The sequence below is a fragment of the Leptopilina heterotoma genome, unplaced genomic scaffold (genome assembly GCF_015476425.1).
Source record: "Leptopilina heterotoma isolate Lh14 unplaced genomic scaffold, ASM1547642v1 Lhet_99, whole genome shotgun sequence".
Lineage (NCBI taxonomy): Eukaryota > Metazoa > Arthropoda > Insecta > Hymenoptera > Figitidae > Leptopilina > Leptopilina heterotoma.
In genome coordinates, this window is record NW_025111206.1 from 679,945 (window position 1) to 705,955 (window position 26,011).

Consider the following 26,011-nt stretch of genomic DNA (forward strand, 5'->3'; position numbering starts at 1 on the left):
AATTTTTTTGATGGTGATGAAAAAATTCATTATAATAAAAATTTATTTTGTAGAAGAAATAAATAAATGTTGTTCATTTGAAAATTCAGAAGTTTGGAATCATGATTTTCAAAAATTCCAATAGTTTAAAAAAAAATTGAAAAAATTTCGATTATTTCGATAAAATTTATTAATTTCTATATAAAAAATTTAATTATCTTTAAAAAATAAAACTGAAATTCTTCAGATTTAATTTTAAAGGATTTACCATTACAATTTTTATTAATTCGTTAATTTTAAGAAAATTTAAATTTAAAATATTATTTAAAAAATTGAAGTTTCGAAACATTTTAAACAAAATTTTTAAAAATGAACTTTTTAAATTATTCAAGTTCTATTTTTTAAAAATAATTGAATTTTCATAAACAAGTAATGAAATTTTTTGAAATAATTGAAGTTTCCTAAAGTTCTTTAAAAAATAATTAATGTTTTTATTCAATTTTATATTAAAATTCTTTATAATAATTAAGGAAATGTTTGCTAAATAAATTTTTCGCCATATTTCAGTATAATTTTTTTTAAAAATAATTCGATTTTTATAAATAAGTTAATATTTTTTTGAAATAATAGGAATTTTCTAAAATTCACTATATTAATTTTTTAAAATACTTTAGTTCTATTTTTTGAACGTAATTGAAAATTTTTATAAGCGAATAATTGGAGTTTTTAAAATAATTGAAATTCCCCAAAATGATTGTAAAAATTATTGAATTTTTTAAAGGTTTTTATTGAAAGTTCGTACATTAATTTTTAAAAATATTTCACTTCTTTTTTTAATGATTGAAAATTTATAAACAAGTAATTAAAATTTTCGAAATAATTGAAAATTTCAAAAATTTAAACTTGAATTCTTCTAAAGAACTTTATGAAAATGTTTTTAAAGAATTGAATTTTTCTGAAGAATTTTAATAAAATTTTCAAGAATAATTGCATTTTTTGATGAATTTATTTAAAATTGTATTAAAAATAATTGAAATTAAATTAAATTAATTAAATAATTGAATTCCTGTGAAAATTTTAATATTTTTGAAAATATTAGATAAAAATAATAATAATAATAATAATAATAATCAAAAATTTCCCAAAAGAATTCAATTACTTAAATAAATTTTTTTAATAAAGTTCTTCGCAAGAATTCAATTAAAATTGTGCTGAAAGTAATTGAATTCTTCTAAAGTGTTTATCACAATTATCAAAAATAAGTGAATTCAATCAACAAATTTTGTTAATTTTTTAAAAAATAATTCAATTCCAATAAAAAATTTTATTCAAATTGTATTGGAAATAATTTAATTTTTCCGAAGAGTTTTTTTAATAATTATGCAAATTATTGAATTCTTGCATTGAATTTTATTAAAAATTTTTGAAAATAATTGAAATGTTACAAAAAATTTCAATAAAATGTTTGAAAATAATTAAATTCTTTCAATAAATTTAATTAAAAGTGTATTGAAAATATTCATTAAATTCTAATAAACAAACTATTCTTAAATTTTTTCTAAAAATTTGATGTCATTTGAAGAATTTCAATAAAATTTTTAAGAATAATTGCATTTTTAAAAAGGAATTCATTTAAAATTGTATTAAAAAATAAAAATAATTGAATTTTTGCGACGAAGTTTATTAAAATTTTTAAAAATAATTGGATTCCTGAGAAGAATTTTATTATTTATAAAAATAATTGAATGCTTGCGAAGAATTTTGTAAAAATCTTTCTAAATAATTGAATTTCGAAAAATTTTCGAAAATAATTGAATCGTTTGAAAGAATTTTATTCAAATTTTGAAGAATAATTTTTTTATTTCAACTATTAATAAATTTAAAATAGTACAAATTCTCAAACACAGAAAAAGTATAACTTTTAGTGTTTAAAATCTGAAAAAGTATCCAAATAGTAGCAAATTGTAAAAAAAAAGTAGTAAATGGTTCTAGTAGATGAGTAGGATGGCTGACAGTTAAGAGACAAAACTTAAAAATTGAATGCGAACCTGTCATGATACGATTGATATTAGATGTACACTTTTCATGTACCATATCATATTCTCTAATGCGGAAAGTAAAAATTTTTTCCTCACTGCCCTTGACATTTTATCGAAAATGAAAAATAACGACAAAATACATTAAAGTAACATGCGTGTTCCCTTTAAGCAGTCCATACTCATAAATCGACGAAGCGTGCGGAGAATATGAGTACAAGCACCTCTTCTTATTATGTGTCATTGCCATGCAAATAAACCCACCGCCCGCGTTGCCTCGACTCGCATTTCCATACATCGCGAGGCGCCCCATAGATATATTGTCCGCGGATATCTCGTCGATCCTCATGTCTGACTGATTCTCATTATACATACGCGTACATATGCAGTCACACTGATTTCAAACAGAAATCTCGTTTCTTCATTTTTTTTTTTTTTTGTTTTTGAATACATTTTGGTATTTTACTTTTTTTTGCTGAAAATTTGAGAACCCCCGCGAGAACTGGCTAAAGTTACTGCTGCGGAGCAACGAAAAGAAAAGAGAGAGAGAGAGAAAGAGGATACTTGCCAGGATTATTTAGTGACCATTCCAACGCCCACTATTCACCTTAGAACGTGTGTGCGGTGGGTTGAAGATTTTCGATTCAGCCACCGCTTGTGTGTTGTATTTATATTGTCCGCAATAACTACCACCTATCATAATATTTGTGCTCATGTCAACGAGTTGAATTATGTTGTTACCATAAGGATGAGTCACAGGATCAAATGCAGATTGCTTATAATCTTGTTGTATTATTTTATTCGCGTTGTGAATTGAGTATATTTCCTGAAGATTGTTTCATATTTTATTGTAGTGGATTTCTGTGTTTTTAAAAGAAGCTGTATACTCACTTTTTTTTGGTTGAGGAATTTTTTTCTGTAATTTAGAATTTTTTAGGTTTTCTTTAATTTTAGTGCAAATTTTATATGTCTGTATCAAAAAGACTTCTTTTGAGAAAATTTATTTATTAAAATTATTCTTAACAAAAATTTGTTCAAATAATAATTCATAAAACTAAATATTATTAGAAAAAACATTCGTGAAAGTAAAAATTATTCTAAATAAAAGTTTGTTTAAATAATGATTCGTGAAGGTAAAAATTGTTCTTAATAAAAATTGTTTCACATAAAAATTATATTCTAAATAAAAATTTGTTCAAGTAAAAATTATTCTATATGAAAATCCAAATAAAAATTTGTTTAAATAATAGGTAATTCGTTCAAGTAAAAATTATTCTAAATCAAAATCTAAATAAAAATTTGTTTAAATAATAGATAATTCGTGAAAGTAAAAAATTGTCCTAAATAAAATTCCGCGAATGTAATAATAATAATTCTAAATCAAAATTCGTTCAAGTAAAAAATATTCTAAATCAAAATTTGTATAAATAATAATTTGTGGAAGTAAAAATTGTTCTAAATACAAAATTCGTGAAAGTAAATATTTCTTAAATTAAAAATTTGTTCAAATAATTTGTTAAAATAAAAATTGTTCTAAATACAAAGTTCGTTCAATAAAAATTATTCTAAATAAAACTTCGTTTAAATAATAATTCGTGAAAGTAAAAAGGGTTCTAAATAAAAATTGGTTGAAGTAAATATTTCTTCAAATAAAAATTCGTTCAAGTTAAAATTATTCTAAATAAAAATTTGGTTAAATAATAATTCGTGAAAGTAAAAATTGTTCTAAATAAAAATTATTATTTATAATATTATTATTATTATTAATAATAATTCTAAATAAATAAAAAATAAATAATATAATAATGAATAAAAATTCCATCAAATAAAATCCAACCACCAGGAAATAAACATTTCTTAAAATGCCAGGTGTTTAAGAAAAATTGTCACGAGATTTTTTATGGATATTTTAAACGTTCTTTAAGAAGCACTGAACCTTTTAAAGAAAATTTAATTAATTTATACCGCATAGAGAGTTAATGAATTGGGATTTTTTTTTCTTAAATTTTTCTGTAGTTCTTTAAAAAGTAATGTATTGTTTTAGTTTTTTCATCATTTCTCCATAAGGTGCATCTTTCTGGAAAATCAGTGTCGTCCTTTATTCTTGACTTCGTTAAGTGGAAGTTAATAGTATTTATGTGATTGTTTCCTCGATAAGAACATCGGCCAATTAATTTACAAAGCAGCTCACGTTTTAGAAATCAACCCCAACTAACTTTTGTTACGACATCTACGAAATATGTATTTTCTTCTTCTTCTTCTTTTTCCTCTTTTTTTTTACTTTTTCTTCTTTATTTCCCAAGTTGAAAATTCGAAGGAAGAAAAAAAGATGTTCGAGGTTAAAAACAATGAGATACAAATTATTATTATTATTATTTTTATGATTATTGTTATTATAATTTTATATATGAGAATTTAATCACATCTTACTCTCTAAATTGAATTATTAAAAAAGTTTATTAATTTAAATTAGTGACTGACTTTCTATTTTTTAATTAGTAAATTTTACTAATAAATAGTAATTTCCACTGAGTTATTAGTCAAATTTGCCAATTTGAAGATAAAAAGTCTGTAACTAATTAAAATTAGTAAACAATTTTTATGAATTCAAATTAAGATCAAATTTCTTTGATAATTAGACACGAAAAAAATTTTAGCTAAAGCAAAAAAAAATTTCATTAGCATAAAATTTATTTGACATAAATATCAATTTGACATAAAATGTATTTGTTATAAATTTCATTTGACGTGAAATTCATTTGTTATAAATTTCATTTGACGCAAAAATTCATTTGTTATAAATTTCATTTGACATAAAATTTATTTGACATAAACTCAATTAGCATAATTTCTATTTGACGCAAAAATCACTTGATGTTAAAGACCCTGCAGGATTTTTAGTTTAATTTTGGGTTAATGTAAATCCTGTGGGGTCCTTTTACTTAACATAAAAATTACTTGATTTAAATCTTAATTGACATAAGTTTCATTTGACATAAAATTCATTTGTCATAAATGTCATGACATGAAAATTATTTGACATTAATTTTATTTGACATCAAGTTCATTTGATATAAAAGTCATTTAACATAATTTCTATTTGACCTAAAATTCACTTGACATAGACTTTATTTGACATAAAATTCATAATTTAATTTGACATAAAAAAATGTGTGAATTTTAAAAATAACTTCTATGTTCATTAAAATTTATTGCAAATGATTTTTTCGTCAAATGGAAATTATGCTGAATTAGTTTTATATGTCTAATGTTGTTTACGTTAAATGAAATTTTTGTCAAATAAAATTTATGTCAAATGAATCATAGTGTCAAATGAATTTTATGTCAAATAAATTTTGTGTCAAATGAATTTAATGTCAAATGAATTTGGTGTCAAATGAATCTTATGTTAAATGATATTTCTGATTTTCTGACTAATGAATTTCGTGTTAAAGAAAACTTTATGTTAATAAAGTTGTCAAATAAGGTTTCGGAAATATTCATGCATCCTAGAAACAAAATTATAAATTTCTGTTGCAGCCCAGATAAAAAATCGCTTTTTGTTTTTACGAATTTGAATCGAATATTAAGAGCTGATGATGATAAATATTTAATAAAGTAGAACAAAATTATTTTGTGAAAGAAGAAATAAATTAAATAAAAAAAATAAATTTTTTATTTTTAATTGTTTAGAAAAGGAATAGTTTGAATAGTTAACAAAAATATAGTTTAAATGGTTGATAAAGAAATAATTTAACAAACAGTTTAAAAAAGAAGAAATTTGGAAAAGGGCATTTTTATTTGATCTAATGATGTAATTAAGGGCATCTTAATAGGACATCAAATGGAGAATGGTTTTTATAGTGTCGCGACGATTTACGTGTCAGTCCCTTTTTTGACACACAGAGAGAGAGAAAGAGAGAGAGGGACTAAAAAGAAGTAAAATAAATTTTAGGACTCCTGGGTGTACAAATTAAGTATTTAAGATAATTAGTCTATTATTCCTCGTGTGTTTTCAACGATGGATACCGTCCCGTTGTGATTTTTATCTCCGCGGGTGCTACGCCCAATTTTTTTTTCCCTCGTGTCTGTGTGTGCGTCTAAACGTGATTTATTTAATGAATTCAAAAAGGCGCAAGCGGCTTTGGTTTCAGTTTTCAAAAGTCCAACATATCTTATAACGATATCATCGATAAGGAAGTGTAAAAATTCATAGAGTTTGGATTTACGCTCTTAACGGCGACAATCGCTACCTGAGACAAACAGACGGAAAGAAAGGATCTTCATTCTTGCGCGAAGAGAGAGAGAGAAAAAAGAGATGTTATTCTTTTCTTATAGTGCGTTTTATCAGCGGCAGAATCAGACATCAGCTTTTTGAAGAAGAATGTCAGTTGTTTATATTTTGCTTATAGAATAAGAAATCGTAGAAACGGTATGAAATTTGAGAAGATGATGATCATGATGATGATTGTTTTCAAGTTTTGATTCTTTGTTAGTTTCTTCAATTACTTTGTGAACTGTTGAACCATCTTATTTTCTGGAGATTTTCAAAATTCGATATAGAAAGAAAAAGTTAAGAAATTATTGTTTTTCCAAGACTTATTGCAATAAGCATTTGATGTTATACTTCCTCGTTTATAAATTTCAGTTCTTTTTAGATATCGGATTATCGGATTATTTTTTTTTATTATCGGATTCTGATAGCATGGTACTATATGTCTGAGAACTCGTACTGCACGAAGAGCATTATATCTCTTGAGGATGAGAGAGCGAAAATTGAAGATTCCTTCGTTTCACCTACAATTACGTTTACTAGTGGCTTCAATAATTACATATCGGTTCAAAACCCCACCTTTTCATATGTACGTATTTATAAACAGTATGAGGAAAAATGTAGGTATTCTCACTTCCTATTTTAATCGATAGAAAAATATTTTTACTTTTCGGAATAGTTTGCGAATTGTTTATTTATTGCTTCTCATTGGCGACCCTAAGGAATTCCTTTCGCTGCTGACGACTTCATATATATAGTTTGAGCGTATTTATATATATATATATGTATATATTTCAGAATGTATAGACATAAGTATATGCACTGCTACCGCGACGTTCTTGAATAATCAAGGGCTTGGAGCGGATGCTGCGATAACCTATACGTAAACCTGCTTTTCAGAAAAAACAAAACTTTTTTACGCACACCACATATCGAGTGCGAGGTAAACGTATAATCCTCGACTTCTCTCGTGCTTTGGTCGCATCGAATACACTATTGCGGTAAACTTGAAGTTACCGCTGGATTCACTGTATGTGCTTGTGTTTATAATACACACATCTTAGAAACTTTTGCATTCAAAAAAAAAGTTGCAAAAAAAGAAATTCTGACATAAGGCCTCGAATTGAAGATTGGTCATAGGTTTTTCTCTTGCAATCTTAATTGAATAATACTGTGCTTTCAATTGAGGCACTTCTCTTTATTAGTTAACGTCACGAACTTGTATACTTACGATGCGGTTACAAACTTTGGTTACATAGTTACTATGGAAAAAAATAACACTATTTTTTACCATAGTTGTAGTCTTTTTCTTCTTCTTCAATTTTTTATAGACCATAGTTGTAGTTTTCTTCTTCTTCAATTTTTTATAGAACACAGTTGTACTTTTCTTCTTCTTAAATTTTTTATAGAACACAGTTGTAGTAAAATTGAAAGTGCATCACGTATACAACTATTCAGCTACTATTTTTAAAAGTAAGTTACTAATGACACTTATTTCGTTAAAAAAAGCCACTATTCCATGGTTCGAGATATTAAATATCAATTTATTTAGTTAACAAATTCTAAGATTAAAGATAAACCTAAAAAAGAATGGACCATAAAAATGACAATTGAAGTGAATTCAAAATTAAATTCAAAATTTAAATCTATTTATATTCATTGTCAAACTCTCTGGATTCAAAGTTTGATTATAAATAATTATAGAATTAGGAATATTTTGCTATTCTCCACCTGCGAACGCCAAGGTCACCGCTAGATGGCAGGTCAGTTGATAAAATCAGATTTCACGCCATCTTGTGATGATCTTGGCGTTCTCAAGTGGGGAAATTTAACAATTTTATCCCACAATTTTTTTTAATTAAAAAATGTTATAGAGAAAGTAATTTAATTCTGTAAATTCCAAATGTCATTTATTTGAGTTCGAATAAAAGTACATTTGTCTCAGAGCAAAGTTGTAGGTTATTTAGCTTTTTTAAAAAATAATTTTATTTGACAATATTCATTTGAATTAAATAAAAATTATTCGATTGGAATAAATATTTACGCAATTTAAATAAAAATTATTTGATTTTGGTAGATATTTATTTGACTTAAATAAAAATTATTTCATTTAAATAAGAAATTTTTGATTTAAATAAATATATATTTTATTTAAATAGATAATATTTGTTTGAAATTAATGTTTATTTCATATTAATAAAAACTATTTCATATTTCAGTAAATATTTATTTATTTATTCAGTAAATATTTATTTGACTTAAATAAAAGTAATTTAATTTTAATAAAAATTATTTCGTTTAAATCAAAATTGTTTGTATTAAATAAAAATTATATGATTCAAATTAATATTTATATCATTTTTATAAAAATAATTTGATTGGGATAAAAATGATTTGATTGAAAAAAAATTATTTGATGAAAGTAAAAATTATTTGATTGAAACAAAAATTATTTGATTAATTAAAAATTATTTGATTTAAATAAAAATTATTCGATTGAAATAAATATTTACGCGATTTAAATAAAAATTATTTGATTTTAGTAAATATTTATTTGATTTAAATCAAATAAATTGTGTCATTGAAATACGAATTTTTTTATTTAAATAAATATTTATTTGACTTAAATTATTTTAAATAAAAATTATTTGATTCCAATAAATATTAATTTATTTTAAAACTAGTAATTATTTGAATCAAAGTAATACCTATTACAAATAATGAAAATTATTTGATTGAAAAAAATTATTTGATTAAATTAAGAATTATTTGATTGAAACAGAAATTATTTGATTAAATTAAGAATTATTTGATTGAAACAAAAATTATTTGATTAATATAAAAATTATTCGATTGAAATAAATTATTTGATTTAAAAAAAATAAATTGTTTCATATAAATACGAATTTTTTTAATCAAATAAATATTTATTTGACTTAAATGAAAGTCATTTAATATAGAAAAAAAGTTATTTGGTTTAAATCAAAATTGCTTATTTTAAATAAAAATTATTTGATTCCAATAAATATTAATTGATTTTAAAAATAAAAATTCTTTGAATCAAAGTAATACTATAGTAATCAAAGTAATAATTTTTATAATTTATAAATTATAAAAATTATTTGATTGAAAAAAAATTATTTGATTAAAGTAAAAATTATTTGATTGAAACAAAAATTATTTGATTAAATTAAGAATTATTTGATTGAAAAAAAATTATTTTATCGAAATCAAAATTGATTGATTTAAATAAAAACTATTCGATGCAAATAAATATTTATTTGATTTTAGTAAATATTTATTTGATTAACATAGAAATTATCTGATTCAAATAAATTTTTATTTCATTTTAATAAAAATAATTTGATTGAAAGAAAAATATTATTCCATTTAAATAAAAATTATTTTATTGAATCAAAGATTTTTTATTGTTTGATTCAAATAAAAATTTGTTGATTTAAATATAATATTTTTGATTCAAATAAAATGTTTTTGATTTAAATAAAATATTTTTGATTCAAATAAAATTTTTTTGATTTAAATAAAATATTTTTGATTCAAATAAAATTTTTTTGGTTCAAATAAAAATGTTTTGATTCAAATAAAAATGTTTTTACACAAATAAATATTATCTTTTTCAAGTATAAATATTCATCCGATAAAAACAAGTAATCGATTATTGGAATCAAATAATTGTTTTTTGATGCATCTTCAATATAATATATTAGAGAAAAAACAAAAACCTCCTTTAAAAAAAGAATCAGATTTTCAGACAAAAAAAACAATTCATCACAAGATGAATCTTGTGTCAGAAAGGAAAGAAGTTAAAAAAAAGTTGTCTGCTGCATTGCAAGTTCCTGTTTTGGAAGGGCGAGAAGGGAGGGAAGAGGGGGGATGAAGAATATCGCGCAATTTAAACATAAAGAGCTTTCATAATATAATCTAAATTAGGCGCACCTCCGGCTATGTTTCTTTTAATTTTGCGTTAAAATCGCCCCCTGAAAAAAAATTTACAATTTATTAAGATTTAAATCGAACTTTAAAGAATTTGTGTTTTAATTTTTGCTTCCGAGTTTGTGATTTACAAAAAAAAATTTATATATATCCAGAGAAGAACAGGTTGTTGGTAAAAACGTAACCCTCGTTCTGACTGCACGTGCGTCTATAGACTTTGTCAGTAATGATGTTTCGTAGAATGTTCAACTAAGTGTTTTAACCGAACAGACAATTAAAAAACCAAGATCTGCTCTATATAAGTACCAATCAGTAGCATTGCTTGCGAAAATGGTGTTAACTTTTTTAACTATATTGCATCGGAAATGGAATAGAGTCATTTAAAAAAAGCATTACACACACGTTTTTAATTCTATTTCGCGTTTATATTAATTCTAAACTCTCTTTTTTAATCAATTAACTAAACGTTTATTGTTCTGGTATTTTAGTTAATACGAAATAAACAATAATAAAATGAATAATTATGATTTTTTATTTTTACTCTTAATTAATAATAACAATACCTAATTAACAACCTAAATTAATTAATTAATAACGTAATAATGAATTATTATTATAAATATTCGTAAAATTCGTAACGTTTAAATGAATATGTTTATTTAAATTTTATTGGAGTGATATTTAAAAATAATTTATAAAGTTTCAAACTGTCTAATTTACATTATTAATTTTTATAGTTTGTAATTTTTTAAAACAATTATTTTTATTAATAACAATAGTAATTTTAAAAAAAATTATTTCTCTATGTATGAAATTATAAATGTTTTCGAAAATTAATCTTCTGATGATTATATATGATTTGAAAAGATAAAGTTCTTCATTTAATGAAATATGGTCTGTACTTCTTTTTTCTATTTTCTTTTAATTTTAGTCGCATAACGATTTTATTTCTCTCAGCGAATTCTAATTATAAACTTTTTATACTGTTTTCATATTTATTGCACACTTCGATTAAGCTATAAATTGTGTGATACATTATAAAAGAAAATAATGATTACAGTAAATCTTGATTTCAAGAATTTCCAGTTTTTAGGACATGGTGTTTTTTTGGTTTTTTTTTCTTCTTTTTTGCATGGAGAAAAAGTTTAATGCTACTGTTTAGATTATGTAATATTCAAGTGATGTAGGATATATTAATAAATACTTTTTGAAATTAAACCGGAATTTAAGAAATCAAAATCAAACTCAGAATTTAGGTTTTAATTATTGGTGATTAATTTGGTAAAAAAATTTTTGAAATTTGGTAAAAAAATAAAAGAGATTTATTAATTTGGTAAAAAATATATTCTCATTACTTATATACAGTTTTATTTAGAATAATTTCGTTAAAATTCGTTTAGCAAAAAATTTATTTATCAAATAAATTTTATGTCAAATAATTTTTATGTGAAATAGAATTTATGATTTATATTATTTAATATTCTTTGATAAAAATAATTTTAAAAAATAATTATTTAATAAAAATAAATAATACAAATACCTAGTACAATATTATTATTTTTTTAGACTGATTTTAATACAAAGTTTCTTTTTGTTTCAGGTGAGTTAAACATGTTGCTTGTTGAGTTCATTTCGTAAGTAAATATACAGTGAAATATATATAATTTTATATTATAAGTAAACTATAATTATCAAAGGAATAATTCGATTCGTTATTTTGACGAAAAATTTAGAGAAATTACAAATGATTGCAGAAATTCAATTATTTTCAAAAGTAATAAAATTTTTCGCAGAAATTCAATTATGTTCAAAACCTTTAATAAATTATCGTCAAAATTTTAATTGTTTTTAGAAATAATAAAATTATTTTCCGAAATTCAATTATTTTCAAAAATTTTAATAAAATTCTTGACAAAATTCCAATTATTTTAAAAATTTTCCTTAATTTAATGATTTTTAATATCTACTTTTTTGAAATTCAATTATTTTCGTAAATATTAAAACTCATCGCAGAATTTCAATTATTTTTTTAATACAACTTTAATCGAATTTGTCGAGAAATGTAAGGATTCTTAAAAACTTTATTAAAATTCGTTAAAGGAATTCAATTATTTAAAAATTTGTTGATAAAATTTTTTATGAGAATTAAATTTTAAGAAATATTCAATTTAAAAATTATTTATTTTTCTATCTGTTTGAATAATTAAATTGTCGTAGAATTTTCTAATAAAAATTGATTCAGAAATTAATTTCAGTTCAAATTTTGGATAATAATTAAATATTAAAAGCAATATAGCGTGAATTTTTAGAAATAATTGAATTTTTAAATAAATCTTTTTAAAAAAGTTTAATTGATGTTTTTTATATTATTTGAAACAAATGAATTTAAAAATTCTGAAATAACTTTTTGGAAAATTAATTGATTTAAAGAAGAATTTTAGTTAAAAATGCTAGGAAATAATTGAAATGATGAAAATAATTTTGAAGAAGCTAATATTATTTTTAGAAATAATTGAATTTTGAAAAGGTTTCAGATTAAAATCTTTGAAAATTTGAATTTTTCATATTTTTTAACTAACAGTTTTGTAGAATTAATTTTTTTTTAAGATAGTTGAATTGTGGATTTATTTTAAAATTATTTGAAGTTTTTATTTTCTAATATATATTTAATTGAAAAATTTACGAATTATTAAAATTTTGTAAAATTGAATTGTAAACAAGTAAATTTGAAAATGCTTAACAGCATGTGACTGTTACAGAAATCAATGTTAATTTTTTCGACCACTTTTCTCTTAAAATATTAAATAAATTAAGCTAGTTTTTTGTGAATAACTCTAAAATATAATAAAGAAGAGCAGTGATGTGCAAAAATTTTAATAATTCTAAAATAAATTATAAAAAATACTTTGAAATCGGAAAAGGACGAGAAATTGATTAAAAGTGATTTTGAGAACTGATAATTTTAAAGTTATTTTTTAATAAATAATTTTAAAAATATTAAAACTTTTTCACATCACTGGCCCTTCTTTATGATATTTTAGAGTTATTCACAAAAACTAGCTTAATTTATTTAATATTTTAAGAGAAAAGTGGTCGAAAAAATTAACATTGAATTCTGTAACAATCACATGCTGTTAATGAACTTTTTCAAAAACTTATTTTAAAAAAATGGATTTATAGAAGAATTTTAGTTAAGAACACGAAAAAAAATTTAATTTTGAAAAAGTTACAAATTATTTGCAGAAATTCAATTATTTTCATAAATTCTTCAAATTTTTCATAAATTGAAACAGAATTTTAATTATTTTTAATACAATTTTAATCAAATTTCTCGAAAAATGTAATTATTCTTAAAAAATTTATTAAAATTCGTCGATAGAATTTAATTATTTAAAAATTTGTTGATAAAATTCTTTACCAGAATTGAATTTTAAGAAACATTCAATTATTTATTTTTGTATTTAAATAATTGAATTCTAGTAGAATTTTCTAATAAAAATTGATTTAAACATTAATTTCAGTTAAAATTTTAGATAACAATTGATAATTAAAAGCAATATAGCGTGAATTTTTGAAAAAAATTGAATTTCGAAATTAATTTTTTTGAAAAAGTTTTTGTATAATTGAATAGGTATACTGTAAACAAATGGATTTGAAAATTGTCAAAGAACTTTTTCGAAAATTATTAAAAATAATCGATTTAAAGAAGAATTTTAGTTAATAATTCTTGTAAATAATAATTGAATTGTAAGTGATTTTATCACTCGGTTATCTTTTAATTATTAAAAAACATGAAGATATCGATCACTCCGAGTCGAAGATATGTATAAGATATATATTTATCGACTCGGAGTTATCGATATCTTCATGTTTTATAGTTATGAAAAATTTAATTTATAGGTTTAAGTAAACATTCTCTTATTTGACTCTGACTGGTTATTTTTTTTTGTCAGTAATTGGTCCGTAATTTTTTATTTTTGGTCCATAAAACCCGTATTTTTAAATACTTTCACTGGTTTGAACCCTCAGTTGGTGAAACTGTCCCTAAAATGATTTGCTTCTTAGATTTTCTTCGGAGAGCGACACATTTAATAATTAATAAAATTGAATTTAAATTTTGGAAAACGATAAAGGTAATGATAATAATAATAAGGTCTTGACGAATTTAATTAAATAAATAAATAACAACAATTACGAAAGAAATTGCAATGGAACATTGTCTCTGATAATAATTGACTAACGATGAAATTAAACTGAAAACGGAATTACAAAAGTTAGACAGATACCACGTGCGACTTGTGGGTTGATGAAACGATTTACAAGAGTTGTTCATCTGACTGGAAAATCAGGGAATGAATCTCGACGATGTAATGCATGGGAACGATCAATCTATTGAGGTATAGAGGATCGGAATCGGGAGGCATGCCAGGTAATTGAACGACCTTGGAATCTAGTCTGAACTTGACTCTTGCTTCTGTTGCATCTTTACTTCTCTTCTCTCTTTTTTTTCCCCTCTTTCTTTTTTTCTTTCTTTCTTTCTTATTTCTCTCGATGGAACTTGAAACTCCTGTCTTTTCAGATCCTGGTAATTTAGTAAGTGATTTGAATAAAATTATACCAACAGGTGTTCTTCTCTTCCAGCTTCTTTATGTATGTATGTATGTATGTATGTATGTATGTATATCGGCAATGTCGCGCACTTATTGGAAAATGATATAAAAAAAAGAGAGAGGGAGAGAGGGAGAAGAAAAAAGATGTCGATGTTTCAATATTATAATTTAATAGTGTGTATCTTATTCGCAAAACTATTTGGGTTGTTGTTATTAATATAATACTGGTTTATCTTAACGCGATACTTGATATCCTTTTTCTTATTTAAATTGTAGTTGTTATTACTTGAGAGATATTTTAATTATATGGAATTGACGTTGATATAAATACTCTTTGAAAGTTTGTATCGTTTTTATTCATATATACTGACAATTTAGATATCTATCGCACATGTATGTTTTGCGTTCTGTCTTTTCTTTTTTCCTTCTTTACTTTTTTATCTTTCTTTCTTTTGTTTCTTCGGTTTTCTTACGTTTTGACTCCTTTAGTTTCTTTGACTCTCATTTGAATCTTCTTCCGTTTTCCATTTTTATTTTTTTCTCCTTTACTTTCTTTTGTTACTTGTTTTTAATTTCCTTTTCTTCTTTTTTCCTTCTTCTTACGCTTTGACTCATTTAGTTTCTTTTGTAATTCTTTTTAAATTCAATATTTTTGTAAGCTATAAATTATTTGAATAAAAGATGTTTGAATTCATTTGTTTGAATTAAAAAAAACTAAGCTATTAGGCCAAACAAATGCATTTAAACATGTTTTAATTTTTTTTTCTTATTTTACGATTTGACTTCTATCCTTTGTCTGGTGATTGGTTTTAATTTTTTTTTCTTGTTTCCTTCTTTCTTTCATCATTTTCCTTATTCTTTGACTCCTTAAGTTTCTTTTACGAATCTTTTTATTTTTATTCTGCACTTTTAGTGTCTAAGATGCGAAAAACGTCTTTATTTAAAATGTTTTTGCTTCATTAAGATACTTTTGTCCCACTTTTAAGACACTATTTTTGCAGTGTACATTTTGACTCCTTCTGTTTATTTTTTGACTCGATTTAAATTTAATTTCTTATTTTTATTCATTTGACTCCTTTATTTTCTTTAATGATTTTCATTAATTGCTTCTGACTCCCACTGTTCCTTTCTGACTCCTTTATTTTCTTTTCTGACTTTCATTCAATTCTTTTAACGCCTTTAGTTTGATTTTGACTCATTTTAATTTTATTAATTTGTGTCACGCTCTGAGGAAAGGTACCTAAGAAGCAAAAAATTTGAGGTTAGGTTTTTAATTTTTTGAGTAAAAATACAGAAAGAGAATCAATTATTAATTAAAAATTGTTGGTCTTCAAGTCTTCATTATATTCAAAATATTCAATGAAAATTGGTTTCACATTCAAATAATTAAAAATACACTTTTAATCAAGATAAATCTAACTCGAACCCAACCCATAATTCGTTTGCTTCTTAGGTACCTTTCTTGGGAGCGCGTCACATTTTCTCTTTTTATTCTTTTTAACGGATTTTCTTTCTTTTTAAACTAGTTTTAATTTTCTTTTTCTTTTACAATTTTTCCTTTTGACTCCATTAGTTATTTTTCTAATTCATTTCAATTTTATTCCCTGTTTTTTTTACTTTCGTTTTTTGACTCCTTTCGTTTCACTTATGACTCTTGTGAATTCTCTATTATTTTAATTTTATTTTTTGACTCTTTTTTATTTTCTCCTACTAACTCCTATAGTTTCGTTTTTTACTGCTTTTAAATTTTTTTCTTTTGACTTTAAAATTCTTTCCTTTTGTCTTATTTTGACTCCTTCAATTTTTTCTGACTTTCTTTTCTTTTTTTCTTACGTTTTAACTTCTTTATTTTTTTATGAATCTTTTGAATTTTCTTTTCTGTTTTCTCTTCTTCTTTTAACTAGTTCAGTTCTTGTATAGTGATTCACTTTAATGTTCGCTTATTATTTTCTTCTTCTTTCTTACGTTTTAACTCCTTTACTTTCTTTTTTTTCTTTTTCTTTTTTACTTTTTTTTTAATTTAATTTTATTTTATCTTTTTAATTTTCTCTTTTTACTCCTTTATTTTCCTTTGTTACTAGTTTTAATTTTCTTTTACTTTTTTATTCATTTGGCACCTTTATTTTTTTCTAACTCATTTTTATTATTTTTTCTTTCTCCTCTTTTAATTCTTTAACTTATTTAATTACCTTTTTGACTCGACTTCCCTTTCTTTTCTTCTTTCTTTATGACATCTTTAATTTTTTTAAACCTCTTTATTTTTCTCTTCTTTTTTTCTTACTGTTCTACTTCTTTTCTTTCTTTGATGACTCTTCTAACCTTTCTTTTTTACTTTCTTTTTTCGACTCCTTCAATTATTTTTTGTGATTCATTTTAATATTTCTTTCTTATTTCCTTCTTTGCTATGTTTTAATTACTTTAAATTCTTTTATCGAATGTTTCTTATTATCTTTTCCCTTTTCTTTTCAATTTTCCTTTTTCGACTTCTTTATTTTCTTTTCTTTTTCCCTTTTCATTCTTTAACTTTTTTTTTTGACTTGTTTTCCTTTTTTTTAGATTTGTTTATTTACTTTTGTGACTCTTTTTAATTTTCTTTGTTTACATTCTCTTCTTGACTTCTTTAATTTTTTTTGTAATTCCTTTTAATTGTCTTTTCTTTTATCTTATTTGTTTATTTATTTTTTTTGACTTTTAAAATTTTTTTCGTAACTCTAGATTTTCCTATTCACTTTTCGTATGTTTTCTTACGTTTTGACTCCTTTACTTTCTTTTCAGTCTTTTTTTACTTTTCTTTTTTAATTTCTTCTTTTGATTCCTGTTTTTTTAATGATTCATTTTAATTTTGGTTTTTCATTTTCTTCTTTCTTTTTACTTCTTTTATTTTCTTTCTTCCTTCCTTTTAATTCCTTTAGTTTTTCTTGCAACTGTTTTTAATTTTATTTTCAATTTTATTTTTTTTTGACTCCTTTATTTCCAGTCTTGAGTTGTTTTTATTGTCTTTTTTCCCTTTTTCTTCTTTAACTTATTTAGTTCCCTTTTTGATTATTTTTAATTTTTGTTTTTTGACTCCTTTATTTCTTTTCCAGAGTTGTTTTTATTATTGTCTTTTTTTCTCTTTTTCTTCTTTAACTTATTTAGTTCTCTTTTTGACTCCTTTTAATTTTCTTTTTTGACTCTTTTGACACCAAATTCACTTTTGTGACTCGTTTTAATTTTGTTTATTTTCTCTTTTTGACTCCTTTTTCATTTCTGACTAGTTTTAATTTTCTTTTATTCTTTCCTTCTGACTCTATTGCTTTCTTTTGTGTCTTATTTTAATTTTCCATTTCTTCTCTTTGAATTTTTTTCTATTTTCTTTTTGACTCCTTTAGTGTTGTTTGTGCCTTTGTTTAAATTTTCTTTTCTTTGAAATTTTGTTTTCTTTGAAAAGAAGATTGATTGGAAAAAATGGAGAAAAAGTTGAATGCATAAAATAGATGATGAACAAATATAATTGTCGAATAGGTGGAAAGAAAATGATAAGATGAAAAGTTGAATGTTGGGAAGGGGAGAGAGTACGTCATTCGGCGCGTGCCACTGTAGCAAAAATGTCTCACTTTCTTGCCACAGAGTAAAAGGAGCAAGACGCGCATCTCTCATCCACGAAGCATGTGTTACTGAAACTCTCCAAGAGCTAGGAGCTTCCTCCTCATGTTGCGTAAGGCCATTCCACCACTCACTATAAACACTCACACACACTCACACAAACACAAATACTTCTGGTAGGCCAACCTCTTTGACTCAACTGGCCGCAAAATGTCTATCTACGTCACATTAGATTGCTCTCTTTTTCCACTTTCCGGATCGTTTTGCCTCTTCCTAGCATCATTCTTTGATCCTGTAGATTCTTTCAGCCAAGCACGGCAATTCTACTTTTTCTATTTCATCCCTGAATCATGACCAAATCCGTCGAACTGCATTTTCATCAACTTTTTTTTTTCTTTCTATCTTTGAGAGAAAGAGAGAGACAGAGAGAGAGAGACAGAGAGAGATGGAAAAAAATAAGAATTTCAAGACTGTTGCTTGTTAGTAAACTCTCTTTACAATGTAAAGATTTATTGGAAATGACAGTAATCTTCTTCTCGTTTCGCTTTATTCACACTTTTGGAAAAAACCGCGATAGAGAAACAATTTACGGGAAAAAGCAATTAAAATAAAGTGTTTTTGATTTCCTGTCCAAGAAAACTACTAAGTAAGCCGTTTCGATTTTTTTTATATTCTAGTTTCAAAGGAATTTTTCCTGTTGATTTCTGTTTTTTTTTTTTTTTTTTAATTTTAAATTTTAAATGAAATTTAGAAGACATTTTAGAAAAATAAAGATTTGCAGAGAGTGTTAAAAAGAAATGGTGTCGGGAAAATCACACGGAGAGATAATAAACGCGCGAGAGATGCAAATAAGAATCGGAAGGGCGATTATCTCTCTCTCTCTCAGTACGTTGGCTTCAGCCTCGGGGAACATTTTTTTTACGTTTACGGATAACTTTATCCGCGAGTCCGTAATCGACAGAATAAGGAAAAATGAAAAAAATTATTTACGTTGCGTGCAGTTGACTAGAAGTTGGAGATTTTATTAGAAGTAAATTTCACATCGTGTGGAATAATTGAATATTGTTGTCTTTATCGAGGTGCAAAAACGAATTGGAATTTTTTGAAAATTACACAGAAGAAGAAATTTATTTTATTCAAATAACTATTTAATTATCAAATAAATATTTATTTGAATAAAATAATTTTTTATTTAGATCAATTAATTTGTATTTGAATCAATTATTTCAGTATTTTAAGCAAATACAATTTATTTGATTTAAATAGAAATGTTACCTTTAATTAATATTAATAAAAGATGTTTTGATTCTTCTGTTTGGCCTAATTTATATAATTTTATGGCTTCCAAAAATACTGATTTAATTAATATTATATTTTTAATTAATTAATTATTTAGTTTAATTGATTTTTTAATTTAAATAATTAATTTTCTATTGTATAATTTATTAATTTTATAAAAATAGAAAGAAATATTTTTGTGACTTGATTTTGAGTTTGTTTGGGGGGGAAAAAAGAGCACTGAATTTTGAGGTGTGTGGCATATTAAATTTTGGACATGTGTCGTAATAATTTGTCATACTTAAAATATGGTGGAATAAATGTTTATGATTGTTGACTTACCGAACCGTAAAGGAGACCGCAGGAGTCCATGCAAAGGTAGAGGCAGGTGGCAACACCCTGGATCCTTAGTTGACCCCTCGACACCGACATCCTCTGAAAAATAGCTGTAAAGAGAAAAAGGTGACAATAATCTGACGGTAAAAATATATCAAGAGTCATAATTAATTTCGCAGATAAACCGTTATGAAATATATATATATTAAAAAAAATTATTATTATTATTAAACAAAAAAAATCAAAATAAACAATAAATAAATAAATTTAAAAAAATAAAATATTAAATAAATATTGTCAAAAATAATTAATTAGCTGAACTGAATAATTTGGTTAGTGAAATTACTATTTATTATAAAGAAAAACTTATGGAGAACGAGCAATGTAAACTATATTAATTTTTACTTAAATTTACTTTGGAAATATTAAAATTTATTCCAGTTTCAAATTTTATGGAATTTTTTACTTTTATGAATTTGTACTATTTTCGAAATTTTTGCTGCGACCAGTGTAAATTTTACAAATTTTTACTAAAATTTACTTCGGAAAGAGTAAAATACTCCAGAATCAAACAGTCAGAAATTCTTTCTTTTCTAGAATTTTTACTATTTTTAAAATTGATTTTACTACGACCAATGTAAATTTTATTAATTTTTACTAAAATTTTCTTTGGAAATAGTCAAATCAAAATCATTTAAAAATAGTTAAAATTATTGTTGAATTTTTGTAATTCTTTTCTTTTCTATTCTGTAATTTTTACTATTTTTGGAAAAAATTTTATTGTTATTAATGTAAATTCTTTTAATTTGTTACTAAAATTTACTTTGAGAAGTGTAAAATTTATTTTAGTTTCGAACTGTATGGAATTCTTTAATTTCATGAAGAGTAAAATTTATTCTAGAATCAAAATGTCTTGAATTCATTTTTATTCTGGAATTTTTACTATTTTCAAAGTATAAATTTTACTACGTCTAGTGTAAATTTTACTAATTTTTACTAAAATTTACTTTAGATAGAAAAGAAGAAAATTACTCAAAAATAGTTGAAATTGATGCAGAATCTTAGAAATTCTTCTCTTTTCTATTTTAGACTTTTTACTATTTTTGGAATAAATTTTACTACGAGGAATGTAAATTTGATTAATTTCAAGTAAAACTTACTCTTGAAAGTGTAAAATATATTTCAGAGTCAAACTGTCTAGAACTATTTTCTTTTCTAAAATTCTTACTATTTTCAGAATAATGTTTATTATGATCAATGTAAATTTTAGTATTTTGTTACTAAAATTTACTTTGGGAAATGTAAAATTTATTCCAGTTTCGAACTGTAAGGAATTCTTTACTTTCATGAAGAGTAAAATTTATTCTAGAATCAAAATGTCTTGAATTTATTTTTTTCTAGAATTTTTACTATTTTCAAAGTATAAATTTTACTTTGTCTAGTGTAAATTTTACTAATTTTTACTAAAATTTACTTTAGATAGAAAAGAAGAAAATTACTCAAAAATAGTTGAAATTGATGCAGAATCTTAGAAATTCTTCTCTTTTCTATTTTAGACTTTTTACTATTTTTGGAATAAATTTTACTACGAGGAATATAAATTTGATTAATTTCAAGTAAAACTTACTCTTTAAAGTGTAAAATATATTTCAGAGTCAAACTATCTGGAATTATTTTCTTTTCTAAAATTTTTACTGTATTTCCAAAATAATGTTTACTATGATCAATGTAAATTTAATTTTATAAAATTTACATTACTAAAAATTACTAAAATTTACTTGGGAAGAGTAAAATTGAAACCATTCGGTATTAGTTAAAATTTCAGGATTAACTTGGCTTTAAATTGCAGTCAGTTTTACTATAAAGCTATAGTAAAATTTATGATGTTAAAATTCTGAACATTCAAATAAACGAAATATATTTTCTTTTACAAATTAAAATTTTATTACAATAATTTGGAGTCACTATAAAAAAAATAATAATGTTTCTAAATGTAAAATTTAAGTTTTTCATTATTATTGCATTCAGTAATTTTTAAAAATATTTTTAATAAAAAATATTTTTTCATTAAAATTTACTTTATTTGTTTATTCAGAGAGTAATTAGTTTTATTAATTAGGTTAATTGATCAAGTATGTTTTGTTAATTATTAAAGCTATTTGAATCTAATATATTGGTTAAAATAAATTTATTTAATTAACCAACGAAGTTATTGAAAAAATTAGATAAGTTAAATAATTAAGTTATTGCATTAATGATATAAATAATTGCACATTTAATTGTTATCTACATAGTTAAGTGTTTTATATAATTAATTAATTAACTTATACAATTTATTTGAATATCTTATATAATTAATTAAAATTTTAAAATCTTATAAATCTTATCAAATATTACATTTAAATATTAATTGTAATTATAATCTTATTGAATGTCACATGTAATTAATTAAAACATCTTGTATTATTAATTACGTATCTAATTACATAACTATTCAATTAGTTAACTAACGAAAAATATTTTTTAATTCATATTGCTTTTTATTTTTCAATTAAGATTTTTTTTTGTCCGAAAAAAAGTCGAATATAGTAAAAAAAAAATGTATTTTTTATTTAATAATCGAAAAATTTTCTTCACCTTTGATTTGAAATCTATCAAGAGAATAAGCAAGTAGAATAATTTACGTATGCTCCGACATAGCACAGGAAAAGTTAAAACTGATACAGCATGCTTAATTCTTTCACTGAGTCCGGCTCTACGTAATTTGTTCCACTTTGAATATTTCATGAGTGAGAAATAAAGTTTTGCGGAAAAGTTAAATAATATTTTTTAAAGAAGTTCCAAATATTTAAAGAAGTTACAAATATTTAAAGAAGTTGCAAGTATGTAAAGAAGATGCAAATATTTAATGAAAAATTAGTATAAAATGTTAAAAATATGAAAAAGAAGTTGAAAATATTTTTCTTAAAAAAGTTTCTAAGCTCCTTGGAAATGTAAATTTTTGATTAAATCATTTTTCACGAATAGTAATGAATCTTTTTAAAATACACCTTTCATGCTTCAACTTTCGCCACACGTGAATGAAAATCGGAAATAACATTATAATTTGTACTTCATTTTTTTTTTTATCGCGCATACAAATAACATTTTGTCGTGTTCTTTGAAGCGCGAAAATTATTCTAATTGATTCTGAATTTGACAAGCAAGCAAATGGCAGTGAAATATTATGTATACGGTTTAACGAAGATCTCGACGATGAATTTTTTTTTTTCTTTCGTTTTATAATATATCTCTCTTTCGTCACGCGCTTTTTTTTCTTTTTCGTTACTTGTTTGAAGAGGAGAAAAAAAATAATTGTCAATCACAATCGTACAAAATTATAATTAATTATTCACTTGTTTGTTGAATGCATAATTTTAGAGTTTATTAGGAAAATTGAATAAGTTTTATTTTATTCTCTTTCATCTATTATATATACCAGTTTTATTTACATTCACGTTTTTTTTTTGCAAAGCACATTTATCCAGAGCGCTTAAAATAAATGGACTTGTCCCTGAAAAAAGTCTCATAAGCGGAAATCATTTCCTTGAATGCAGTGACCACTTTCTGTAAATTATAGTAATCAAGTTGTGAGATCTATAACTTTCTCGTTGCGAATAGTTCGCCGCCTTTGGAGATCAAATATATATGCTGCGAAAAAAAGGAGTTAAATTTTAAGCCCCGATGGGATTCTTTAAAACTTTTTTGGACAAATTTTAAATTTAACTGTTTAACTCAATTTTGGAGTAAAATGTTACATCGAAAAACTACTCACAAGTTTCGATACTATTAGCTTCCTAAATTTTTTACACTGCACATATTATAAATAAATTCGAATTTAATTTTAAATTAAATTAAATGATTTAAATTTTAACAATCAATTTCTTCTCTAAATCGATTATTTTTAATAATTTCTGATAAATTTTCTTCAAAATTCAATTATTTAAAGAAAAATAGAAGTTTATCTATAAAATAATTCTGAAATCTGTAAACTTGTTAACAATTCAATTTTATAAAATGTCAATTCGAAATTTTTTCAATTGGGTATATAATATATTAAAAAATCAACTAATTTAAAAAATATTCGAATTCAAATTATTGAAAAATTATTTTCTTCAGAATTTTTAAATTACATTGTTTAAAATTCAAATTTTCAAAAATTACAATTTAAAAGTTTTTGAAATTGAATTATTTATAAAAATTGTGAACGCAACCCTTAGAAAATTCAATTACTTTTCGAATTTCAAGAAAAAATTATTCATTAAATAATTTAATATTAATAAAAATTTGATAAGCAATAGTTTTTTAAAAATGAAATTATTTTTAAAAAAATCAATTTCAGTTGACGAGAAAGGAATTTATTTTTTTGAAAGTGGGAATTCAATTTAAATTCAATTCAAATTTTGTAAAGTTCAATTATGTCAGAGATAAAAAAAAAAGTTTTTGTATTAACATGCGGATAGTAATTTAAAATTTTATAAGTCAAGCAGAAAGAAATTTAAGAAGTTTCTGAATTTTAATTAGTAAAAATGTTTACAAATTTGAATTGGTAAATAACTTTTTGCTTTTGAATGTAGTAAATTTTACTAATAAATTAGTAGAAATGACTATATTAGTTATTTCAACAAAAGGATTTCAGAAATATTTAAGACAAACTTTCTTTTTTTCTTTGAATAATTAAATAGAACTTTATTAAAAATTATTATAAATAATTGATTAAGAAATGAATTTTACACAAAACTTTCAAATATAATTGAATTTTATAAGAGTTTCGTTAAAAATTTTTACAAATAATTGAATTCCAACCGATTTAAATTTAAAATTTAAGAAAATTAGAATTCTAAATAATTCTAATTAAAAATTCTAAAGAAATTCGTTTTTGAAAAATTCTTATTAAAATTTTTTGAAATTTATTGAATTTTTCGAATATTTGATGAATTGAAAAATTTTCAAATAATCCAAATTTCGTAAAATTGAATTTTCAATAAATGGATTTCAGAAATATTTCAGACAAACTTTTTTTTTTTCTTTGAATATAATTAAACTCTAAGAACACATTATTAAAAATTATTAAAATTAGTTAATTAAGAAGATGAATTTTACTTGAAAATTTTAAAAATAATTGAATTTTATAAGAGTTTTGTTTGTAATTTTTACAAATAATAGAATTTCAACAGGTTTCAAGTAAAAATTTTAGAAAATTTCAATTATTTTAACTAATAATTTTAATGAAAAATTCTAAAAAAAGTTAGTTTTTAAAAAAGAGGAATTTTCCTTGAAAATTTTAGAAATAATTGAATTTTATTATAGTTCCGTTCACAATTTGATAGCAAAATGTGAATCAAATAAAAAATTTGAATATTGAAATTTTCAAAAGCCAAAAAGTTTTGGGCGAATAATAAATATAAAACATCTTTTTATCAAATAAAAAATATTTGATCTAAATTTTTGTATCAAATTGATGCACTTTGCACTGAAAGAGAAATTTATTTGATTCAAATAACGGATTACTTGACTATTATCAATTAAATATTTAATTGAAGCAAATAATATTTATTAGAGTCATAATTAAATAGTGCAATTCATATTTGCTTTAAATACTGAAATTATTGATTCAAATACCATTTAATTAACTCTAATAAAAATTATTTGATTTAATTAAATATTTAATAATTAATAACAGTCAAGTAGTCGGTTATTTGAATCAAATAAATTTTTTTTCAGTGTAGTATTAATTTAATACTTTCAAGAAAAGTGTGAAATTACAACTGAATATAGTATTTATAATTAATTTATAATTTGTAATTTATAATTAAGAGAAAATTGAGAAAGTAGAGAAAAATGGGAGGAAAATGAAAAATTGTTTATAGGAAGAGAATAATTTGAAACTTCAGATGTCAAGTGTTTTGAAATGTAATCGC

General features: G+C 22.9%; 1 protein-coding gene across 2 annotated transcripts in view; it reads right to left on the reverse strand.

Annotated features, from left to right (window-relative positions):
- Positions 1-26,011, reverse strand: part of LOC122512401 — a 94,038-nt gene that overhangs the window by 14,026 nt on the left and 54,001 nt on the right. For both annotated transcript variants that reach the window (XM_043628192.1, XM_043628193.1), the window contains one exon: positions 20,058-20,161. In XM_043628192.1, coding sequence (XP_043484127.1) covers positions 20,058-20,161 — 104 coding nt within the window. The remainder of the gene's footprint in view (positions 1-20,057; positions 20,162-26,011) is intronic.